Here is a 20,184-nt window from a genome sequence, read left to right as displayed (position 1 = left end):
ACCAGACCTGCCATTGCTGTTTAGTGCTAGGATCACTCTTAGGAGCCCTTTAGTCATCTCCAGTTCTGGCCCCAGACAGTCTCACACTTAGTCTCTGTTATTTCAGATCTCCTGATGTATCTGGCTGTGGTGAGATTTCTTTCCCTCCTCATTGATTGGCCAGCTTCCTCTCCTGACTTCCCTGTAAATTAAGCTAGTGTTAAGAGAGTGGATTTCCTATGTTTACCTCACAAAGACTGGAGCCTGTCAACCATGTGAGATTTGCTCAGACATGCATTTGTTGTGTATTGACTAATTTCAGGGGCATGTACATGAAACTAGAAATGTGACAAGAGCTTTTTATAAGTTATACGCTGGTCTCTGCGCATGTTAACACTCAAAAGTCTGACTTTACAATCTGATGAGTTTATAACTTTTAGTATTGAATAAAGTTCTTTGTGCAAACATTTGACCTTTTTTTCTCCAGTTCTCTCCCTTTCTCCTGTCTCTGAATGCATTCATGTTTTCTTAGTTTAGGTTCTGTGGTTATTGGCTGGCCCATAGTGCTTTTACACATGTGTGAGCCAAGACTTTAACTGCCAGCATGCTGTTTGGCTATGGAAGGCATCACAATTGGGTATGGTCTTGTCTTTACCCAACATTGCTAACTATACAAGTGTTATTAGATGCTGAACTGGAGCTGGAAAATGTCTGATTCTCCACTCATTACAGCAGACACCCTGAGGTGAATTGTTTCTGCCCTGTATCTGAACAAATTCACCACAGACTGCAGTTTGAACCTGCGATTCTTTTTTGTTGGGGAGGGGGGTTTGCTGAGGATAACCCTAAGCTTGGCAATGACTTTAACAATTACAATACCTGATTACTATAGAACTGTAGAAATGTTAGCACATAGAAAAAAATGACTTAGCCCATTGTGTCAGCACTGACTGAGGAAAAAAGTAGGTAAAAACAATGACTGCAGATGCTGGAAACCAGATTCTGGATTAGTGGTGCTGGAAGAGCACTGCTGTTCGGGCAGCATCCGAGGAGCAGTAAAATCGGAAAAAAAATAACCATCTATCCTAATTCCACCCTCTGGCATCCTCAATCCATAGTTTGCCAGGCCCAAGCACAGCAAGTGCAGATCTAGGTATGTTTGAATGATTGGAGGCTTGCTTCCTCCATCACTAAACCAGCCAGTGAACTTGAGGCACCCATCACCATCTGGGTGAAAAAAACCTTTTCCTTGTTTTTCTACAAATCATCTTATATCTGTGACTTCCACTAGGGGAAACTGGTCTTCCATATCCACCCTATCCAAGCCTCTCATTATTTTATGCACCTCAATTAAGTCACCACTCACCCTCCTCTGTTCTAAGGAAAAGAACCCAGCCTAATCAACCTTTCTTCATATCTGTAAATTTTCAAGCCTAGCAACATCTGTACTAAAGCAATTTTGTCCTTCCTATGGTGACCAGAACTGTACACACAACAGCTTTTTGTTATCTTTATAAATGATCTAGAGGAAGGGCTTGAAAGCTGGGTAAGCAAGTTTGCGGATGACACAAAAGTCGGTGGAGTTGTGGATAGTGAGGAAGGAAGTGGTAGGTTACAGCGGGATATAGATAAGTTGCAGAGCTGGGCGGAAATGTGGCAAATGGAATTCAATGTAGCTAAGTGCGAAGTTGTTCACTTTGGTAGGAATAACAAGATGATGGATTACTGGGCTAATGGTAGGCTACTTGGTAGTGTGGATGAGCAGAGGGATCTTGGTGTCCATGTACACAGATCTCTGAAAGTTGCCACCCAGGTAAATAGTGCTGTGAGGAAGGCATATGGTGTACTGGGCTTTATTGGCAGAGGAATTGAGTTCCGGAGTCCTGAGGTCATGTTGCAGTTGTATAAGACTCTGGTGAGGCCTCATCTGGAGTATTGTGTGCAGTTTTGGTCGCCATACTATAGGAAGGATGTGGAAGCTTTAGAACGAGTGCAGAGGAGGTTTACCAGGATGTTGCCTGGAATGGTAGGAAAATCTTATGAGGAAAGGCTGAGGCACTTGGGGCTGTTCTCATTGGAGAAGAGAAGGTTTAGGGGAGATCTGATAGAAGTGTATAAGATGATTAGGGGTTTAGATAGGGTAGATACTAAGAACCTTTTACCGCTAATGGAGTCAGGTGTTACTAGGGGACATAGCTTTAAATTAAGGGGTGGTAGGTATAGGACAGATGTTAGGGGTAGATTCTTCACACAGCGGGTTGTGAGTTCATGGAATGCCCTGCCCGTATCAGTGGTGAACTCTCCTTCTTTATGGTCATTTAAGCGGGCATTGGATAGGCATTTGGAAGTTATTGGGCTAGTATAGGTTAGGTAGGATTCGGTCAGCGCAACATCGAGGGCCGAAGGGCCTGTACTGCGCTGTATCCTTCTATGTTCTATGTTCTATGTTCCATCTGCGGACTAACCAGAATTTTAAACAGTTCCAGCATTTCATCCTTGCATTTGTATTCTATACCTCATACAGTAAAGGTAAAGATTTAATGGACAAGAATGTTTTCTTTACCACCTTTACCTACCTGTTCTGCCACCTTCAAAGATTCCAGCGTCTCTCACTTTCTCTGTCCCTCTCACTATCCTGTCATTTATTGTGCAATCCAGAGATAATAGGTTGGTCAGCCAGGGTGCTATTGGGACATGGATCAGGGAGACTGCTGCGCTGTATTTTCCTCAATGAGACAAAAGGAGGGATTGAGTATGATGGAAGTGGATGTAAGAGCAGTTAGTGTGATGTATGGTCTCCAGTTAATAGATTCCCAACAGTGTGGAAACAGGACCTTTGGCCCAACAAGTCTACACAAACCCCCTGAAGTGTATCCCACCCAAACCCATTCCCCGTTACTGTACATTTATCCCTGACTTAACACACCTAACCTATACCTCTCTGAACACTGCGGGGAATTTAGCATGGCCAGTTCACCTAATGTGCACATCTTTGTGACTGTGGGAGGAAACCAGAGCACCTGGAGGAAACCCACGTAGCCATAGGGAGAATGTGCAAACTCCACACAGACAGTTGCTCACGGTTGGAATTGAACCAGTGTCCCTGGTGCTGTGAGACAGAAGTGCTAACCACTGAGCCACCGTGCTGCCCACATGGCATAATTAACGATTAGGAAGTACAAAGGACTGGAGGGATGAGCAGTTAGGAGTATGAGCCCTTGAGGGTAAGGGTGTAAGCCCTTGAGTGAACATTGATGCATAGAATACTCTGAGTTATTGTCCCTGAGCCTTGGTGAGATGTCCGTACAGTGGCAGAGTTAGACCGAATCCTGGTGTTTGATGGTGAGGGAGCAGAGAGAAGATAATGGCACTTACCTTTGTGGCATTTAGAAGACCAAATTCACTATGTAATTGAGATATTGGCTGTATTTTTCAGAGAATCTGTGGTAAGTGAGACAGAAATGCTCACTATTTGTGAGATCTTCCACCTTCCACTCCTTTGGCACCACATTTAAAGCCCAGCTGTGTACATTCAGATGTTGCAAGCTAGCACTGCAATGCTCAACACTAACAATGGAAAGACTAGCTAGCTCCCCAGAACAGTGGGTTCTATAGATGTTGATGGACAGGGTTTTGTTTTGTTTTGATTTGATTTATTACTGTCATATGTATTGAGATACAGTGAAAAGAGTTGTCTTGCATGCTTTACAGGCAGATCGTACTATACAAGTGCATCAGGGTAACAGAGATCAGTATACAGTGTTACAGCTGCTGAGAAGGTGCAGAGAGAGGTTAACATGAACGTTTAAGAGGTCCATCCAAAAGTCTGATAACATCAAGGAAAAAGCTGTTCTTGAATCTATTTATTTGTACGTGTTGTAAAATTTTTATATCTTCTGCCTGACAGAAGAGGGTGGAAGAGAGTATAACTGGGGTGGGAGGAGTCTTCGATTATGATGGCTGCTTAGAGAGTAGTCCTCTTTCTTGCTGACCAGCAAAAAGGTCATATCAACAAATGTAGGCAGCCTGGACAGAAAATGCACGAGGGATCAATGCTGTGTCCTGCAGCAAAAGGGATGCCCAACAGTGCCACAAGAAGGTCAGTGATCTTCTGGCCTCTGTAAGGGCAAGTGCCATCACCTTTTCTCGGCCACCTTTCACCCAAGGGCCAGCACTCATTCTCACTTTGCTACTGTGCACACATTTCACTAAGGCTAATGGATAAAATCCTTAGTATTGCATACATCATGCCCACTCAAGTGTTCACACCCATTTCAATCTCCCAAACTACTCACCCTACCTACCACACTCTGCTTTCGAATCACTCAGCGTTCAAGCATGACCACAGACAACTCTTCCACTACTTGCATCATAGTCAGTCCTTCCCTTTAGCTCACTGCAGGAAAAATTGCTGGACCTTCCTGGATTGATGTCTCAACTGAGCCTGACTGACCAATCTGTAATTCCTAGTCTGGCTGCACTTGACATACAGGAATGACGGATGCCAGCTCCTCATATTATAATTGAATGAGCCCCTTGACTAACTTTGGCAGTACCCTAACCCTTAGGCCCATTCAAGAATTTATGTGATAATCAGCAAGCAATGGTCAGACTGGAATAGCCATTGTCCTGATGGATGGCTTCAGTGTGTTCTATTTCCACATTAAGCTTGCATGGTGACCAAGCAGCTCTGGCCCTATCTATGAGGTTGCCAATATACCCAATCTAACAGCATGTGGAGTTGTAGGAGACCAGAGAAAGTAGACTTGCACTAGATAGTAGTAGAGAATTCATTGGCAGTTTTCTCATAAAATGAGAAGAAATGGGAACAATTGAGACTTGGACAGCTCCATGTCAAATGTGAGTATGAGTCTGGAATGGAGCCCACTGAGTTGTATAAAGAAAACTCTACAGTTTTTTTTGTAATTCTAAATAATTTGCTTTGTCATCTTGTCACAGTTGGACCTCCAGCACTACTCCCCCTCTACTTCCAATGGTACATCTTTTACTTCGCTGTGCAACGAAAGCAGTGGGTGGTGAGTATCTACTAACAGCATCCTGGGACTTGTTCAATCCCAGCTTCAAATTACCCACTATTTTACTTGCAGTAGTGGAAATAGCTTCCCATTGACTAAATGCATTACTTAAAGTATATTGAACCATTTCAACCAAAGACTCCCAGGTTCTAACCGTTCTCCATGCTAATCTAATATATTCTTAACCACTGACATCATTAAGCTGTGCCTGAGTAATAAATGCACTCCTGGTGTATTTAGGATATTGGATATTACTGGTATAACTATTGTATTCCACAGTGGAAAATGGGTTGCTTTTTTAGTAGGCAATATAATTAAATCAATAGTAAGGGTCAGATGGTTTAGAATCTGTGCAGGTAGAATTGAGGAACCACAAAAGCCAAAAAAGACTACAGTTGGAGTTATGTATAGGCCTCCAAACAGTAGTCAGGAGCTGGGGTGCAAGATACACCGGGAGGTAGAAAAGATGTGTGGGAAATGCAAAGTTACAGTGATCTTGGGGGATTTAAATACGCAAATGGAAAATCAGGTTGGTAGTGGATTGCAAGAAAAGGTATTTGTGGAATGTCTACAAGTTGGCTTTTTGGAGCAGCTTGTGGTAGAGCCCATTAGCAAACATGCAATACTGGATTTATTGTTGTGCAATGAGACAGACTTGATAAGGGAGCTTAAGGTGAAGGAACCCTTAGGAGGCAATCATCAATAAAATGATTGAATTTATTCTACAATCTGTGAGGGAGAAGATAGAATCAGAGGTAATAGTTTTACAGCTGAATAATGGCAACTACAGAGGTATGAGGGAGGAGCTGGTTAGAATTGACTGGGAGAGGAGCCTAGCAGGAAAAGCAGGAACAGCAATGGCAGGAATTTCTGGGAGTAATTCAGGAGACACAGCAGAGATTCATCCTGAGGAAAATGAAGCATGGTACAGGGAGTATGAGGCAACCATGGCTGACCAGGGAAGTCAGGGATAGCGTAAAAGCAGAAGAGAAAGCATATTATATGCAAAAGGCAGTGGGTTACCAGAGGTTTGGGAAGCTTATAAAAGGAGGGAGAAGATTAAATATGAAGGTAAGCTAGCCAGTAATATAAAGGAAGACTGTAAGAGTTTCTTTAGATATATAAAGGGCAAAAGAGGACATTGGGCCACTGGAAAATGACACTAAAGAGAGAGTAGTGGGGAACAAAGAAAATGGCTGAGGAACTGAACAAATTCTTCGCATCAGACTTTACAGTGGAAGGCACAAGTAATATCCCAAAAATTCAAGAGAGGGGGGGACAGAGCTGAGTATAGTGGCCATCACCAAGGAGAAGGTGCTAGAAAAACTAATTGGCCTGAAGGTGGATAAATCACCTGGACCAGATGCACTACACCCCAGAGTTCTGAGGGAGATAGTGGAGGCATTAGTAATGATCTTTCAGCAATCACTAGAATCAGGGAGGGTCCCAGAGGATTGGAAATTGCTAATGTGACACCTGTTAAAAAGGTAGTAAGGCAAAAGATGGAAAATTACAGACCAATTAACTTAACCTCAGTCGTGGGTAAAATCCTGGAATCCATTGTGAAGGATGAGATTTCTGAATACTTGGAAATGTATGATAAAATAAGGCAACACCAGCACAGTTTCATCAAGGGGAGGTCATGCCTGACAAATCTGCTAGAATTCTTTGAGGAAGAACCAGATGGGCCAAGGAACTGAGAAGTGGCAGATGGAGTTTAATTCAGATAAATGTGAGGTGCTCCATTTTGGGAAAGCAAATCTTAGCAGGACTTATACACTTAATGGTAAGGTCCTAGGGAGTGTTGCTGAACAAAGAGACCTTGGAGTGCAGGTTCATAGCTCCTTGAAAATGGAGTTGCAGATCGATAGGATAGTGAAGAAGGCTTTCCTTTATTGGTCAGAGTATTGAGTACAAGAGTTGGGAGGTCATGTTGTGGCTGTACATTGGTTAGGCCACTGTTGGAATATTGCGTGCAATTCTGGTCTCCTTCCGATTGGAAAGATGTTGTGAAACTTGAAAGGGTTCAGAAAAGATTTACAAGGATGTTGCCATAGTTGGAGGATTTGAGCTATAGGGAAAGGCTGAACAGGCTGGGGCTGTTTTCCTGGATCGTCGGAGGCTGAGGGGTGACCTTATAGAGGTTTACAAAATTATGAGGGGCATGGATAGGATAAATAGAAAAAGTCTTTTCCCTAGGGTCAGGGAGTCCAGAACTAGAGGGCATATGTTTAGGGTGAGAGGGGAAAGATATAAAAGAGACCTAAGGGGCAACTTTTTCACGCAGAGGGTGGTACGTGTATGGAATGAGCTGCCAGAGGAAGTGGTAGAGGCTGGTACAATTGCAACATTTAAGAGGCATTTGGATGGGTATGTGATTAGGAAGGGTTTGGAGGAATATGAGCCGGGTGCTGGCAGGTAGGACTAGATTGGGTTGGGATATCAGGTCGGCATTGATGGGTTGGACCGAAGGATCTGTTTTCATGTTGTACATCTCTATGACTCTATGACTAAGTAATGAGCAGGTTAGACCAAGGAGAGCCGTTGGATGTTATCTACCTGAACTTCAAGAAGCCCTTTGACAAGGTGCTGCACAGGAGGCTACTGAGTTAGTTACGAGCCCATGGTGCCATAGGCAAGGTGCTAGCATGGATAGAAGCCTGGCTGTCTGGTAGAAAGCAGAGAGTGGAGATAAAAGGGTCCTTCTCAGGATGGCAGCTGGTGACAAGTGGTGTTCCGCAAGGCTCAGTGTTGGGACCACAACTTTTCACTTTATACATTAACGATCTAGATGAAGGAACCGAGAACATCCTGGCTAAGTTTGCAGACAATACAAAGATAGGTAGAGGGACAGGTAGCTTTGAGGAGGCAGGGAGACTGCAGATTGATTTGGACAGGTTAGGAGAGTGGACAAAGAAGTGGCAGATGGAGTACACTGTGGGAAAGCATGAGGTCATGCACTTTGATAGGAAGACTAGTGACATGGACTATTTTCTAAACAGGGAGAAAATTCAGAAGTGCAAAGAGACTTGGGAGCTCTAGTCCAGGATTCTCTTAAGGTAAACTTGCAGGTTGAGTCAGTAGTTAGGAAGACAAATGCAATGTTGGCATTTATTTTGAAAGGACATGAAATTAAAAGTAGGCATGTACCTCTGAGGCTCTATAAGGCTCTGTTCAGAACACATTTGGAAGTTTGGGTCCTGTATTTCAGGAAGGATGTCCTGGCTGTGGAGCATCTACAGAGGAGTTTCACAAGAATGGTCCCAAGAATGAAAAGATTAACGTATGAGGAATGTTTGAGGGCTCAGCGTCTATACTAGATGAAGGTTAGAAGGATGAGAGAGTATCTAATTGAAACATACAGAATACTGAATGGCCCGGACAGAGTGGATGTTGGGAAGATGTTTCCATTGGTAGGAGACATTAGGACCTCCAGGCACAAGTCTTCGAGGAAAAGGGAAGACCTTTCAAAATGGAGATAAGGAGAAACGTTTTCAGCCAGACAGTGGTGCATCTATGGAATTCATTGCCACAAAAAGCTGTGGAGACCAGGTTATTGAGTATATTTAAGACTGAGATAGGTTCTTGAGGATGAGGAGACAGCAGGAGAATGAGGTTGAGAAACTTATCAGCCATGATTGAATGGCAGAGCAGACACGAAAGGCTGAATGGCCTAATTTCTTCTCCTATGTCTTATGGTCTTATGGTATAACTGCTCTATTCAGTAGTACCTCCAGCAATTATGACTGGATATTCAAGAATACTGTTCTATTCATTAATGCCCAATGAGGTATAACTACTATACTCAGTAATGCATGAGAGGATAAGGGGGCTATATTGTTCGTTCAGTTGTATACCCAACTATTTTTGTTTTACTGTGTAGGCTATTAGCGTACAGGAATAGCTTTCCCAGAGATTGTGGCTTTCAGAACACTTGGTTGAGAGTATAACATTCAGTGATGAGGTGGCTCTTTGAGGGCTACCACTCACTACGAAAGGCGAGGCAGTGGCAGAAAATGAATTAATTGATCGCAATGGGACATGTAGAAAGTTCCACTTTGCTGGCCAGCAAAGACATCTTGCTACAGGAAGTGCAGTAACGTTAATGGCCCTATTTAAAGAAGCAGGAAAATTTTCAATAAATGTAAGGCAATGCTTAAATGGCGGACGTCACCAAGTCAATGTAGTCTCTCAGGGTCTAGAAACAATGCTATAAAACTTTGCTTCTAACCCTTGTGTGGTATAACATCATATTAAAGGCAGATTTCCTCCAAGGACTCCAGGTATATATGGAGGAGTCAATTAGCACCTCTGTAGATAGACCTCCTCAGTGTGTTGAACCTGCGTTGATTGTCCACCCAATCCCCATGAAGACATGGTCTTTACTTAAATCCATTTAGCCCTGTCTGACTTTCATGTGCATCTCCATCCCTACTCCCTTTTTTGATTTTCTTAAATGATAGCAACAATGAATGTTAAAGGTAAGTATGAACAAGGCAAAAATAGTAAGCTGTCCAGCAAAATTAACTAATGTGTGGAGCAAATGTAGTAAAATAGAATTATGAATGCAAAACAAGCATTTTACGTGAATGAGAAGTCTGATTTCTTTTTAAGAAGACAGTGTGATTGGACCAGACTAGGCCAACATATGCCATCCTATGAGGGTATGGTGGGCAACTTGACAGAAGCCAATTCCAAAGTCACAAGATGTGGTGTGATTTACTGGATATTCACCCATTCTTGAAACTTTGCCTCATTGTGGCAGTTGGGATTGCATGTCATCAATGAGCAATGAGCCCAAACTAAGAGGATTTTAAAAAATTAACTTGGTCAGCAGTAATGAGGTGAAGAGGCTATCTCTGCTGAGATACATTTAAGGTTCTTTCTGTGTCATACACTGTCACAAGTGATCACCCATGCCTGCAGTATCCATAGTGTCTCTAACTACTGTTCAACGTAAATAGTAAAGCAAAGGATGAGACAATACAGCCATTTGTATCGATGCTGGCTCTTTGAAAAACCTTCCCATTGACAACTCTCTCTTCGCACAAGTATGAATCTAATTTCCTATTAAAACTAAACATTGAACCTACTTCCACCACCCTTTCAGATGGTGCATGGTAGATCATACATGACTCACAATTAACTGTCCATCATCATCCAACTGTTGCATTCTCCACAGCAACACCTTATCTAATCAGAGTTCACTTGCCAATCAAACAGCATGTTATTTCCTTACAGTATAAAGATGTTGTTCCCCTTTACATTGGGATTTCTAATGCTGATAAGCACAAGATGAGAAAAAAAATGTTTTTTTTTCATCAATCTAATAAAATGTTTCCTCCTGACCCTCTAGTTCTTTTGCCAATTAACTTTAATCTGTGTCCCATGGTTACTTGACGTCACCCTGTAGGAAAAAGTTTCTTCTCATTTATTCTATTGAAATCTTTAGGATTTTGGAACGTGTATTAAATCTTAACTTTTTCTTCTCCGAGGAGAACAACTCAGCTTCTTTACCTCGCCATGTAACTGAAGTCGCTCATTCCAAATGCTATTCTCATAAACTTCTTTGTACCCACTCCCCCAAGACCATGTCACATTACTACATCAATGTTATCTCTCCTGACTATATTTGGTGAACTGCCACTGTTACCTAAATAACTAAATAACTATCAGCCTATCCTTTATTGAAGAAAACTCAGAGGGTCTCTATTAACTCTTGTTGGTCCCACAGTACCTCCACTAACAAACTCTTGTCCCATCTCCAATCAGTGCAAAACATTCTAATTCCATTTAGACAACCACATCACCTCCAAATTAAACTCCTCTAATTTGTACCTGAATGAGCAGCACAAACCCTGAAAAGGAACTGGAGTTGGCTGTTTTGCATCTCAAGACTGTACCACTTTTCAATGAGACTGTGGTTGATTGGCAACTGAATGCCATCCATCTGCCTTTTCTTCAAATCACTTAATAACTTTGGGTAAGAACATCAATCAATCTTAGTTTTAAAATTAACAATTAATCTAATATCAACTGCAGAAGAGCGTTCTACTCTTTGCTTATCCATTTTGTGTAGAACTGTTTCCTAATTTCATTCCTGAAAAGTCTTGCACAAATTTTCAGCAAAGTCTTCTGGTCATAGACTCCTCAGCCAGCAGAAATAGTTTCTCTCTATCTACTCTATCTGTAACCCAGACTATGTTGAAAATGTTGATCAAATGAACCCTTATCTGGCTAAATTACAGACAATTTGGATTGTATAGTATCTGCCTGTATTTCAACACATCAGTTTAGGTTCTATTTTGGCAAAGCTATTCCCTTCAAGACAGATATGACAGCCACAAAGCCAACACCAACTCCAGTAAACTACACAAAGACCCAGTGCATTAAACTACATAAAGACATAGTACAACTTCAAAAACAACTGCTGTACTATTAATAAAGCATCTTTCAGCATTTGAAAATATCCCAAGAAGCTTTATTATGTAAAATATTATGCTGAATCACATACTGAGACAGGAAGTCAGACAAAGCTTCATTGAGGAGGTATGTTTTAAGGAGCAAAAACAAATTGCTGGAAAAGCTCAGCAGGTCTGGCAGCATCTGTGGAGAGAAATCAGAGTTAACGTTTCAGGTCAAGTGGCCCTTCCTCAGGGGGGAGGAGTCAGTCGACCCAAAACATTAACTCTGATTTCTCTCCACAGATGCTGCCAGACCTGCTGAGCTTTTCCAGCAATTCATGTTTTTGATTTTGGTTTACAGCATCCACAGTTCTTTTGGTTTTTATTTAGGTTTTAAAGAGTAATCTTTATGGGGGAAAGTGAGGTGAAGATATGGAGAGGCTTTTAGAGAGTGAATTCCAGAGCTTTGGGCAGACCACCAACAGCACAGCAGTTAAAATTGAGCTACATGTGAGAGCAGAAGGACAGTATCATAGTCATCTTGATGGGTTGCAGGGCTGGGAAAATTATGGAGATAGTGACAGTTGAAAACATAAATAACACTGAGGCACTGCTGAATGACTAGCTAACTCAGGTCAGCTTGCACCGAGTCAGGAGCCATTGAATAGGGTTTGGTTTGAGCTAAGATTCTAGATTAGAGTGGTGTTGGAAAAGCACAGTAGTTCAGGCAGCATCCAAGGAGCAGGAAAATCGACTCCACAAGCAGCAGATTATTAGCTGAGCTGTAGGTTACGGAGTGTAGACCGTAGGAGACTAGCTGGGAGTGCATGAGGTTAGTCACCTTTAGAGATACTAACGATGTAGCTGTTGGTTTCAGCAGCACAGAAGCTGACACAGGAGTCAGAAACTGTTACAGAGGTGGAAATAGACAGCTGTAGTAATGAGGCAGGCATGTAGATGGAAGCTCATCTTGGGGTCAAGTACAACACCAAGTTTTCAAACAGCTTGGTTTAGCATCAGACTGTTGTCACAGGGAGTAATGGAATTGATGGTGAGAGAAGGGAGTTAGAGTTGGCGAACAAAGTCGATGGTCTCAGTCTTCCCAATTTTTAATGGAAGGAAATATCAGCTTGTTCAGCAATGAAAACTGAATGGAGGGGGAGGGATTTAGAGCTGGGATATGAAGGTAGGAATTACATTGATAAAGAACAACATGATCACTAACTTAAACTTACAGTTAGATTCTGCAGAAACTGTACACAAACTTAGACAAGCCCACACACAGACTAACAGAAACCCACACAGCCTCTACACACTCCTGATACAAACCTCAACTTAAATGCACACAGCCTTGGAGACAGACCCAGCACAACCTCCAATCTCAGCCCAGCAGAGGGAATTGCTCAAAGATACTAGTTTTCCCACTGGTCTCCGGTTTGCTCCACTAACAACTTCATCTCTGTTGCTCCAAATCTCTGCTTCATCTAACAGACCCACTCTATGATGGACAGCTGAATGCTTCGATAAATGCATGACTTGTTTTGACTGACAGCAGTCAGATGGTGTAACAAGCCAATGATTGGAGGAGACTGGATAAGGAATTGTTGCATTCCTAGGAATTTGGGACACCCACACTTTATTTGAGTCATTTTATCCTGTAGGGACAGAATGTACTACATAGAATTAATTCTGTTTAGGAATACATTAAACATTAAAATGAATGTTACCATAGGAGAAGTGTTTATTTTAAGTGCCAAATGGTCAGATGTTGGAAGAGTTGAACCTTTTTGTTACTAACTCAGAAGAATTCTCCATTATGGGTGACATAACCCTCAGTTATGAGTTTGTTCCAGGATTCAGACCTGGTGTTAAAATTGATTATAGGGGCTGCATTGTTGTTGGGATTTGATTTGTATGAAATGTGCATGACTGCAAATTGCTTAGTGCCAGCTTGGAAAAATCCCCAAAATACTCAGCACATCTGGCACACTCCCAATGCCAACTCTCCAAAATTCCCAGCGCCAACTCTCCCACACCCCAACACCAACTCTCACACACTCCCAGCGCCAACTCTCCCACACCCCCAACACCAACTCTCTCACACTCCCAGAGCCAGTTCTCAGACACATCCCAGCACAAACTCTTACACACATCAGTGCCAATTCTTGCACACATCCCAGTGCTAACTCACACATCTCCCGCACCAACTCACACACACCATTCCAGTGTCAACTCTCACATACACTCCCAGTACCACTGTCCCACATATCCCAGCACCAACTCACACACATTCCCATGCCAGTTCTCAGACATCCCAGCACCAACTCTTGCACACATCACAGTGCTAACGCGCACACCTCCTGCACCAAATCTCTCACACTCCCAGTGCCAACTGTCACACATATCCCAGCACCAGTTCTGACATAGATCCTAGTGCCAGCTCTCGGACACATCCCGTGCCAATTCACACACACATCCCAATGCAACCTCGTGCACACATCCCAACATAAACCCGCACACATCCCAACATAAACCCACACACACAGATTCCAACAGAAACCTGCAATGCTTCAAACAGATTTCCAATACAAATCTCAGCACAAATTCTCACACAAATTCACAGACAGACCTAAATAACTCAGCAAACTCCCTGATTAGTCTCCATTCAAACAGTGCTGAGTGCATCATTGTTCATTTGATGCAGACAAAGCACATCATGGGCTGCAGGGCCAGCTCCTCATGAGTTCTGCTCAAACACAATGGGAACCCTTCCCCCACTCCATAACTGGTGTAGTGAACAGCCCAGTTGCTCCTGAAAGAGTTCTACACTGGAAAATGATTAATCAGAAGCTATCCATTTTAACTACCACTGCTGTTGAGGTTATGTAATATATGAACATTAATACATTATAAGAAGAATCCATCATTGTAATATTGTACCTGTTTGGTTCATGTGGGATTGTTTTAATTCAAATTATTCCCATTACCAGCAACAAGCCTGTAACCATTGGCCATTCTATCTCATACTGGTGTTATACAGATCAAAGTGTTCTCACCTGACTGAATCTGTAACTGCATTGCTGAATATTTTCACAATTTGTTTTCTAGCCTACAATTTCCATGCGATTCATTTGTGGAAGAAGTTGACTGTTGATGTTCAGTAGGACCTGGCTGGAACCCATGTAGTGCTTTTGCTCCTGGGCACAGGGTGGGTTAGCACAGGATTGGCTATGATTTTACTCGCACTCCTTATCCCAGTTTTTCAAAAGCCTGCTCACATCCTCTGTCTCAGCTCATAAATGCAGCGCAGTCAGTGGGGTGCAGTGATAGAAGGACCTGAACCCTGAGACCAGTAATCACTGTCAGGAGAGGAGTCACAAAACTGGAAAGAAAAAGAATATGTCAACTAATAAAATTATTTTTTTTGCCCTTTATAGGACTTGGCCTGGATGGTGTCTTTCTACATTCGTATCAGCTTGACTTACATCCCACTGCTTGGCATTCAAGGTTTTCTGCTAATGTTCTTTTTAGTGAGGTGGGGCTCCCATGTTGAAATACTACCTATATTATGTGTTTGTCTGTTGAACAATTGCAGTAATTGGTACTGTGTCTGAACTGCATTAACCATCCATTAACAAATGCCTAGCATATCTGGAGCTGTAGGGAACTGGTTGTAGACTTTTTGCTCCCTGTTTGATTTAATAGATTTGAATAGGTTTGGGCAGTGTTGATCTTGATTGTTTATTTTATTTCTCCTCTTCTCTGTTTTTTTCTCTGTCAATCTTTTACTTTCTCAATCATTACCTTTTCTTTAGCTTTTGCCTGTCTGTTGGTTCCTCATTCACTGACACTAATTATTTCTGTCTGCTTGCTTATTTGCCACTCCCTCTAGCTTCCGACATTAACAGTCTCTAATAAATGAAAATTTATTCTTGCCCTCAGTCAGACTATTTATATATTTATCCTGATCACGTAATGTTTTAGCAGCTGCTGTATCCGCCACTGAGAATCCAGTCTTCTTGCTAGATGCTATTGGGTTGCAGTAGCCTTTATTCAACACTTCTTCTACTTGCTAAGCTGTGGCATTGATTTGTACATTTGTTTATTTGTTAGACGCACAGGACATTTATTTATTTCTCACTGCCTGTTTTTCTGCTCTTTCTCATTCCTTCTGCTCTTTGTAATGAGAAGCTGCACCGTCAACTAAACTCAGTCATGAGTTAGATGTTAAGGGGCATCTTAAAGGAGATGTAGAACAGCAAAAAGGTTGAGGAAGGGAGTTCCAGAGCTTAGGGCCTTGGACGCTAAATGTAAAGCATCAATAGAGGAAAATTGCAATCATGGATGGCCAAGAGGCAAGAGTCAAAGAGCCCAGAGATTTGGAGAATTGTAGGTCTGGATGAGGCTACAGATATAGGGACTGGCAAAATCTTGGAAGGATTTGAGAGCAAGATGAGAATTTTCCAATTGATGTGCTTCTGAATCAGAGCCAATTGAAGTCAGAGAGTACAGGTGATGGCTGAATTGGATTCAGTGTGATTTAGGACATGGGCAGTAGACTTACTATTAGCTTAATCCCTGGAGTATACAAGGGGACACTTGAAAAGTCTAGAGGGAGCAAAAGCATAAATAAGGCTTCAGTGAATGAGCTGATGGAGGGGTTGAATTGGGCAATGCTACAAAGGTGAAAATGAGTTTGCAGTTATGATCTAGACATGTGGTCCTTCTTAAATACAGTTGCACAAAAATTCACACAAACCTCTTGCAAAATCAACTTCAATGGAGCGGATAATGTGCCCTGACAGCTTCACAGCTAGAACCTGTTTTGTCAACTCTGAATTGAGCAACATGCCACAATGGAGGACAAACAAAATGCTTAAAGACTATATTGGGGAAAAACGCATTAGTATTTGTCCAAAACAGTGACAGTCACTTTGCATCAGTCATTGAGTCTCATCACCTTAATAATGAGGCAAAGTGATAGTATACGATTGAGAGGGAAACTTGGAAACAAGGAATGCTGTCCTTGCCCTTCCAGGCAATGGGGGTTGCAAGTTTAGGATGTTAATTGTATAACAATTGCATTCAACTCATTTCAGTTGCTTACATTAACTGCTAATGGCTTTGTGGTGCAGTGGTAGTGTTGTTTCCTTAGCTTTGGGCTAGAAGGTTCAAATTTCATCTGTCTGGGAGGTGTGTCATGAGATGTAAATACTGATTGATTAAAAATGTGTAGAAAGGAGGATTGGGGCAGCACTGCACTCAGCTGGTTGTGGTTATGATCGACAGTTGACATCTTAGCTCAAAGACCAAGTAACAACAGTGGGAATAATCCAAGGAAACCATTTTTCAATGACAAGTGATTTTACTGTTTTAAATACTTTACCCCTTTAAGAATGTTGAGCCAGTCAGTCAGCAGTTACATGTGCTTGAACAAACAGGCGGTCAGCAGAATTTGTGATAGGAACAGCAAGGCAGGAACAGCAGTTCAGGCTAAAACCTTTACGTCAGACCTGGCAGGAGAAGCAGTGACAGCAAGTAAGAGCTCAACAGTTAGCCACATTTGGCCGGTACAGAGTCCTTAGAGAAGAAGAATCAGCTGGTCAGCTTGGATTCGAGGTTCAGCTGGACAGTGACTGTTTTGGAGCTGAATAAGTAAAGTTAAAAATCCCTGTCAGCTCAGGGGAGATATTTAAATTGACAATAAAGAGCTAGGTTGGGAAAGACAGAAGTCAAGGAAACAAAGACTTGTTATTCACAATGAGTATCACTGCTACAGTGAGCACACAACATAAGGCACGGCTACAGTATTGAAGTCAAGGACCTAGAATTGAATTTATACTGAGGTTGCAACATAAGAAATGTCACAGAGCAATTTAATGTGACAAAAATGCAATTTAAAAGATAAAGAATACTGAATCTAACAGAACATGAACAAAATATACACATCATCGCTAATCAAACTTCAGATGACAGAAACCAGCAAAGTTTGATGCAGATGAGGGGAAACAAAACAAAGGCAGCATAGCTCACTTGAGCTCATTGATGAATCTTCCACTGAAATTATTTAAACAGCAAAACAGTACAATGGACACACAACATTTCAGTCTTTCAAAGATGAAGTATCAGTCCCAGTGACAGATGATGATAAGCAAGCAGCAATCCTCCATTAACTGCCTGAGGTTAGGAAAATGTCTGCGAAGACATCTACAGTGGATGAATGAAGATGTCCAACCTCCTCAGCAAGTTGAATTAAAGCTTAACACAGACGTGTCTGCAGATTGACAATGGAGATGAGTTTTCAGAAAATGAAGATGAGCTGCATAAAATTCCATGGATGTCAGTCCAACGTCCACAGATTCAGGACATAGTTAAGAAGAAATTACCCAGCTCAGAAATCCAGGATACCAGGAAAAAACTAAATTACTTGTCTCCATAGAGCAGCCTTCTTCATAATAGACATTTGTGAGAATGAAATTCCTCCAGATGATACTATGGGGTAAATATCTGAGTTGGCAGGGTCAAGTTCCTCTGCAAATAAATTCAGGAGACTAGCTTCCTCCAGATAGAGAAATGGGCCAAGTAACAGGCTTAATAGGATGACATCTTCTGTGAAGGATAGCCATGAGATAAAAATCCTCCAGCAGAGAAATGATTTACAGATCAATCAGTGTCAAGATCATGAGATTAGATCCACCTTCCCCTTCTCTGCCACTAAACTGAAACCAACGCTGCATGGTGAGCATCCACTGCCTGTGCACTTAGGGGCCTCAAATGGTGGTGGGTTGGGAAGGTCACGCATAGGCCTTCCTAGCACAGACTCCATCCAGGTGGAGCCAGGAGAATAGCAGGATCCCAACAGCTATCTTCCTGTCTGATTCGATGTCCTCTTCCTAGCATCAAGCTTGCAAAAGTGGGAATGTTCAATTCTGCACAAAGAGATGACTGTCTCTGGTAATGAATGTAGAACAAGGTGCGATAACCTTGAAAGACTATTGAGACCATTCAGGACTGACATCAAGACGCATGTTTTCGCATATCAAGAGGATATCTGGAACTATCTCCCTGAAGAAACTGTTGAACCAAATGGAGCTTTTTCAAGACTGATGATTGATTTTTATTAGTTGTAAAGATGAATAAATAGTTATAAAAGGTGGATAAATCATAGAGTCAAAGTGATCTACAGAAAAAGGCCTTTCAGCCCATTACTTTCACACCAATCAAAAATAATCACTTAACTAACGTGACTCACTATTTCAGTGTTACTCCTTGATCGCCTTTGATATATGATTTGGTAAAGGAATTACTACAGCAGAAGAGGAGGGACATAGACTGACCATACTCTATAAATAAATGCAATGGACTAGCAGGAATTGAGAGAAACCCAGCACCTTCTGGCAAGGACAGAATATTTAATATCATCCACAACAAACTACAAAGACCATTTGTTTCCAAGGCAGTATAAGACCAATTTGCTTTGCCCCCTAAGGACGATCCCACACTAGGAAAAACTACCAAAATAAACAGTCACAGCCATTGACTGCAATACCTATCATTATATCATTTTCATTTAAAAGTTTTAACTTCAGAGGTACCATCTCAGCAGGTTATACCTGGTTTGGCTAGAGAAGCTAATATGAATGTTGACAGAAAATAAATATTAGTCTGGGCAGACACACCTAAAACAGTAGCTGAAAGCCTTTTATTGGTTTTGTACTTAGTGACAGCATCAGCAGAAGGTTACCGTACCAGTGAGGTTTGTTTTACATTTTAATTACCAAATTAGTGGTCGTATTCTATTTATATTTTGTTGGGAGTATATTCCTTCAGTCAGATCATTAATTTCACGATTCCTGTTTGCAGATTTATGGAAAGTAATTGGTTTGTGTGGGTGACTCAGATGAACCACATTCCCATGATAATTGACCATGATCAGAAGGAGGATTGGCTGACCATGCAGGTAAGAGCCTAACTGTCACTGGGACACTGGCCTAGGTCAGGGGCTCCTGTCTGTTCACCACCATTTCATGCACATTGGACATTCATGTAAAAGCCCTCAATATCAAATCACACTAAAAGATGAAACCAATGACATGGTACATCAGAAATCTAATTTTGAATTTAAAAAATTCAAGATTGTGGTGGAAAGGAAAGGAAAGGCTGAGAAAGGTGAAGGGTTCCACGGCCTTGGAAAAGTCTGTCCACCATCCAAAGTCAATAGTAGCAGCGTCTACCATCTACAAGATGCACAGCAGAAATTCAAAGGCTGCTTTTAGATTACCCCTCGCATTCCCATGACCACTAACATTTTGAAGGACAAGGGCAGAAGGTACGTGGGAATATCACAACATCTGCAAGTCCCCCTTCAAGCTATTCAGCACCCTGACTTAGAGATATATCACCATTCCTACAGTGTGGCCAAATCAAAATCCTGGAACTCCCACAATAACCAAATTGTGGGTCTGCCTGTAACAGACGGACTACAGTGATTTAAGAAAGCAGCTCACCACCACTTCCTCAAGAGGAACTAGTAATGAGCACATCTCTGAATTAATATAAAATAAGCTTGGAGATAGTTGTATACGGCCCCTTGGTGTCTCTTCTTTCATCTTCGTGGATGAGGTGCCATATAAATGTGTATCACAGAGTTCCTGTGACAGAGAAATCCAAGATTCTATTGATGTCCATGTATCTGAAGTTGCTGGTGTTCTGATGATATTCTGGCATAGGACTAATCAGCCAATGAGATAATTGCCCTAGAATCA

At 41.9% G+C, this 20,184-nt stretch overlaps 1 protein-coding gene across 1 annotated transcript in view; it reads left to right on the top strand.

Moving 5' to 3' along the window:
• The window catches only part of LOC132824406 (acyl-CoA (8-3)-desaturase-like), a 47,084-nt gene that overhangs the window by 16,017 nt on the left and 10,883 nt on the right, over positions 1-20,184 (top strand). Inside the window, exons 7-9 of the mRNA XM_060838839.1 lie at positions 4,939-5,015; positions 14,857-14,954; positions 19,283-19,379. Of these exons, the coding sequence (XP_060694822.1) occupies positions 4,939-5,015; positions 14,857-14,954; positions 19,283-19,379 (272 nt within the window). The remainder of the gene's footprint in view (positions 1-4,938; positions 5,016-14,856; positions 14,955-19,282; positions 19,380-20,184) is intronic.

This window comes from Hemiscyllium ocellatum, chromosome 18 (genome assembly GCF_020745735.1).
Source record: "Hemiscyllium ocellatum isolate sHemOce1 chromosome 18, sHemOce1.pat.X.cur, whole genome shotgun sequence".
NCBI classification, from domain to species: Eukaryota; Metazoa; Chordata; class Chondrichthyes; order Orectolobiformes; family Hemiscylliidae; genus Hemiscyllium; species Hemiscyllium ocellatum.
The sequence above is the reverse complement of the archived record's forward strand: the minus strand, read 5'-3'. Positions and strand labels throughout refer to the sequence as shown.